Source organism: Carex rostrata, chromosome 12 (genome assembly GCF_964058835.1).
Source record: "Carex rostrata chromosome 12, lpCarRost1.2, whole genome shotgun sequence".
NCBI lineage: Eukaryota > Viridiplantae > Streptophyta > Magnoliopsida > Poales > Cyperaceae > Carex > Carex rostrata.
In genome coordinates, this window is record NC_135929.1 from 10,625,946 (window position 1) to 10,631,131 (window position 5,186).

Genomic DNA, 5,186 nt, shown 5'->3' on the forward strand with positions numbered 1-5,186 from the left:
CCAGTTGTCAGGATATCTACCAGAGTTCTCAAATGGATCATCAAATTTGATAGTTATTGGCCTTCAAGACAACAAACTTCAAGGACAATTATCAATTTCAAGATTCATCGAGTACAATAAGTACCTAGATTATCTAGATCTCTCCAACAACAAGTTTTCAATTATAGAAGGAGAAAATCATAACGAGTCATTCTATGCTTCATTTCCACAAATAGTTACAATGCAGCTGGCATCGTGCAATTTAATAGATTTCCCTACTTTTCTGAATTACCAAACAAATATTTTCTTATTAGACCTCTCAAATAATAATATCACGGGAGAGATTCCCCTTTCCATTTGTAATATGACATCACTAAGAGTGCTTGATCTTTCATATTACAATTTAACAGGAATAATTCCATCTTGCCTTCTAAAAGAAACTGGATTGAAACAGCTTTTCCTGAAAAGTAACAAATTAAGCGGGCCATTGCTACAAAATATCAGTCAAGCCCGTGCACTTAAAACAATAAATCTCACGGTCTTAGACATGGAAAACAACCAGATAGTGAACATATTTCCCTATTGGCTGGGAAATCTTGTAAATTTGAGAGTTCTTATCTTAAGATCAAATATGTTTTATGGAGAAATTTCAGACGTGGAAATCATAACAAAAGGAAATGATTCCTTTTTCCCCATGCTAAAAGTTCTTGACCTTTACTCAAATCATTTCAGTGGTACATTGCCTAAAAATATTTTCATGAATCTAAAGGTTATGATGAGTGCATCTATTACAAATTCCCAATTGCTTTCTAGGATGGGTCTAGATGACAATGCGTATGCAGCTTCAGTCATATACAAAGGGCAGAGTTTTGATCTGCAGATACACTCACTTGACATTTTTAGCTACATTGATCTGTCAAATAATACATTTTCGGGGAGAATACCTGAAGAGATCGGAAAACTCAAGTCACTTGATGTACTTAACCTATCACACAATGCCCTAATTGGTCCAATTCCACAACAATTTGGAAATTTAAAGCAACTTCAATCACTGGATCTCTCCTTCAATCAGTTTTCCGGACACATCCCTCAAGAACTCACCTCTCTCACTTTTCTTTCTGGACTAGATCTGTCATACAACAATTTAGTTGGAGAAATACCAAAAGAACGTCAGTTCTCAACCTTTTCAAATGATTCTTACTTGGGTAACCCTGGATTGTGTGGTAGTCCTTTATCGATGCATTGCCCAACAACTCCTACAAATTATGTGTTTGATAAAGGTTTGCCTTCAAAGTCTTCAACTGATGTAAATTGGATCTCTATTCCTATTGGATTGGGGATAGGTGTGGGGTTTGTTTTTGTAATTTGGGCAACGATATTATGGGAGAATGGAAGAAAGTGGTTTAATTTCATTATAGATAGGTTTTACATTCAACATATTCACTGATGGATATTATAAGGTCTTTGTAATAATAAATGGGTATAAATTACTATGTATTTTCATGAGAGTGTACGTGTTTGTCTATTAAATATCATTTTTTACACACAAAGGTCACAAAATGTATGTTAGGAACTATTTGTGTGATTGTTTGTTAACAAAGGTATCAATGTGGTGAATTTGGTCTAATAGTACCGACATAAGCTTAATTTCTTGAAACAATCTTGGGATTTGGATTGGTATGAATAAAACCACTAAAAGAAGTAGGAATTAAAAATTAGTTCTCTTTCTTAATTTCTGATATCAGAACAGAACCATCTTGATTTGTGACCATCTTAACAAAAAATAACAATATATAGTAGGCTGAGTTTCAGTCTTTGGAATTAATATATGTCTTTCTTACAACATGCAGGAGATAAAAATCAAAGTCACATGCATTTAATTTACCTTATATTGACCTTCGAAGTTTGTATTATAATTCATGAATATCGGATCAATTAGAATTTGTAAAAATAGGAAAGCCTATAATGACTAAAAGTAAATTATGCAAACATAACAGGATTACGTATCCTCCACTGACGTGTCCGTTGCCTATTCGGGGATAGCGCATGGGGCTAGTATTATTTGTGCTTCGAAATTCGTATATAATTTATTTGAATAGTTGAGATTTATAAAGAAAACACTCTACTTTTGAGATATCTCAGAGACTGTGAATTCACATAAACAGTACATGTAAACATTAATTTAAAAAAGAAGAAGAAAAGAATCACACACTGTCTTTTTGAGGAGAGCCCGCAGTGTCAAAAACCAAAATTTTATTTCGAACGTACGCCATGTATATAACCGTGCCCTTCTCCTAAATCGATATATAGAAAAAAAAACTTCTCTACGCCGTTCTATTCGTCTCTTTTTTTCTTCTTCTTCAGAAGATCAGTTCTAAAACACCAGAGAAGAGTACGTTTGATGTCTATCAGATCGTTCTTTTTAACTTGGCATGAATTTTAAATTAGATCCCTTCTAATTGTCATAAATACTGAATTGAGTTTAGTTTAGCTGAGATTAGTTTAGACCATCCGTTTATATGAATTGCACCTGAAGTACATGCAGAGTACAATTAAAACTCGTTGGTACCTATAGGCGCACCGAATGTTCCATTCAATTCCAATTTTTTTTATTAATAGGAACAACAAAATAAAAATCAACAATAGCAAATGAAGTTGTCAGATTTCGAAATATATAAAAAAACTGTTGACTTATAACATCCGTCAGACATTATATATCAACTATAAAAAAGAACGTTATTTCAGATTTGAATTCCAGATAACAAATCTATATGAGTAAAGCTAGGGTGTGATGTGCTTATCAAGAGAGTTTGATAAGCACAACTCAAAAAATTTATCAGATCGACTTCAAATACTAAATTTAAACCATTGAAATCCATGTACTTCATGAGTGATACATGTAAATGCAAAATTTTGAAAGTTTCGAGTTTATTTGCTACGAGGTCAAGCAATCAAAGAAATGATAAAAATTGAATATATAAAACAACTTATAAATTAATTTATAAAAAATTCATTTCTTTGACCGCTTAATCTTGTATCAAATAAATTCGAAACTTTCAAAGTTGTTGTCGTGTGCAGAATTGCCATGAATCACAAGATTAGGAAATATATTATTTTGTTGAAGATTTTATTTCATTATATTTTTTCTGTTATTTGTTTCTATTTGGCAGATAAGACAAATTAGGAAATAATCTCAATTAGCTTTGTTTCTGTTTTTACAAACAATTCCCGTGTATTATATGGTTGTTCTTGAAGAGAACATTGTATCAGAAAAATTAAGACAATCAATAAAGAAAGGGAGGGAGGTTTGGGGAGTCTGGTGTTTTTTATGATATTTTTACATGGTATCAGAGCAGTGATTATACCAATAGATCAAATAGAGTACTGTCATGTCTGAAGCTGACGAAAGCGTGACAGGATCAGGAGATCAAAGTGGGACCGATGCACTCCTTGAGAAACTGGCGCAACTCCTCACAGCAAAGAATCAGGCAGTACCAACTCCACAATTTGAAGGGGCTGCTGCACCGATCACGATCAAACTCGATGGAACGAATTTCGGGTTGTGGTCACAAGTAGTAGAGATGTTTGTACTCAGCAAAGACAAGTTGGGGCACTTGAAGGGCGATCGGTCACAACCACCTGAAGGCAATCCGGCACACCACAAGTGGAAGATTGATGATTCGATTGTAAAAGGTTGGATTATCAATTCTCTAGCACCAAATCTAATCGGAAATTTTATTCGTTTTGCAACAGCAAAAGAAGTGTGGGACGCCATTGCTACCACATTTTTTGATGGCAGTGATGCATCACAAGTTTACGACTTGAAGAAAAGAGTATCCCGGCTGAAACAATCGGGTGGGCAAGTTGAAGAATACTACAATTCATTGCAAGCTCTATGGCGGGAGATAGATTTTCGACGGCCAAATCCAATGAAGTGCAAGGAGGACATCGAGAAATACAATCAGGTGGTGCAGGAGGATCATGTCTACACCTTTCTCGATGGACTTGATGACAGACTTGATGGGGTACGGGCGGATGTGCTTCAAATGACTCCCTTGCCGACGGTAGAGCAAGCCTATGCTCGAGTACGGCGAGAAGATGTGAGGCAATCTGTGATGTTGGGTAAGGGTCAAATTGTGCTGGATTCTATGGCAATGATCTCAAAAATTTCTGCACCACATGAGGTAAAAAATTCCAGCTCTTACAATCTGAATTCCAGCACTAAGTTTAGTTCAAATGGGAACCGAAACCAGACTCAACCTGCCATGGGTATTGGGTGTACTCATTGTGGAAATCCCAAACATTCAAAAGACACTTGCTTCAAGCTTCACGGCTATCCAGAATGGTGGAAAGAGTTAAAGAAAAAGAGGCAAGAATCGGGAAAAGCAAGGGCTGCTGTGGCTGTTTCTGAAAATTACTGCGTATTTCCATCGGGTGAGTCAGATGTGAAAACTGAACCAGCAGGTATGGCAATTTTCTTGTATGATTTTCATAAGCATAAATCTAGTACTTGGGTAATAGATTCGGGGGCCACAGACCATATGACCTTTTCTGACCAAGATGTAGTAGGAAAGGGAAAACCTAGAAGGGATACAATTTTTAATGCAAGTGGAGGTAAATGCATTGTTACAGGTGCAGGAGATGTGAATGTCTCTCCGTCTCTAACATTGTCCAATACTCTCGTGGTTCCCGCTCTGTCTACTAAACTGATCTCCGTGGGAGAACTGGCAGAAGATCTAAATTGTGTAGTACTTATGTATCCACATTTTTGCATTTTTCAGGATATTCTGACGAAGGAGATAATTGGGCATGGTACTAAAAGAGGAAGGCTGTATCACTTGGATGATTGGAAGGATGGGAGCGTGATCTAACAAAGAGCATATCTACAAACCGTGAAGAAAAAATTTGGAGATGGCATAGAAGGTTGGGACACCCATCATTTGGGTATATGCGAAAACTTATGCCAAATTTCTTTTCGGATTTAGATATATCTGTGTTTGAATGTGAAACATGTATTAAGGCTAAAAGTCATCGTGTGTCATATCCTATTAGTATTAGTCGGAATAATTTTTTATTTGACTTAGTTCATTTTGATGTGTGGGGGCCATCCCCGATAAACTCAATCCTTGGTTATAAATGGTTTGTTTTGTTCATTGATGACTGTACTCGCATGACTTGGATTTATTTGATGAAAGGGAAAGATGAGG

At 35.9% G+C, this 5,186-nt stretch overlaps 1 protein-coding gene across 1 annotated transcript; it reads left to right on the forward strand.

Moving 5' to 3' along the window:
* The first annotated feature begins 526 nt into the window (after positions 1–526).
* On the forward strand, positions 527–1,426 carry LOC144563621 (receptor like protein 26-like). The gene has a single exon (XM_078313103.1). It carries the CDS (start codon positions 527–529, stop codon positions 1,424–1,426), a length of 900 nt encoding a protein of 299 aa, XP_078169229.1.
* Positions 1,427–5,186: the final 3,760 nt, after the last annotated feature.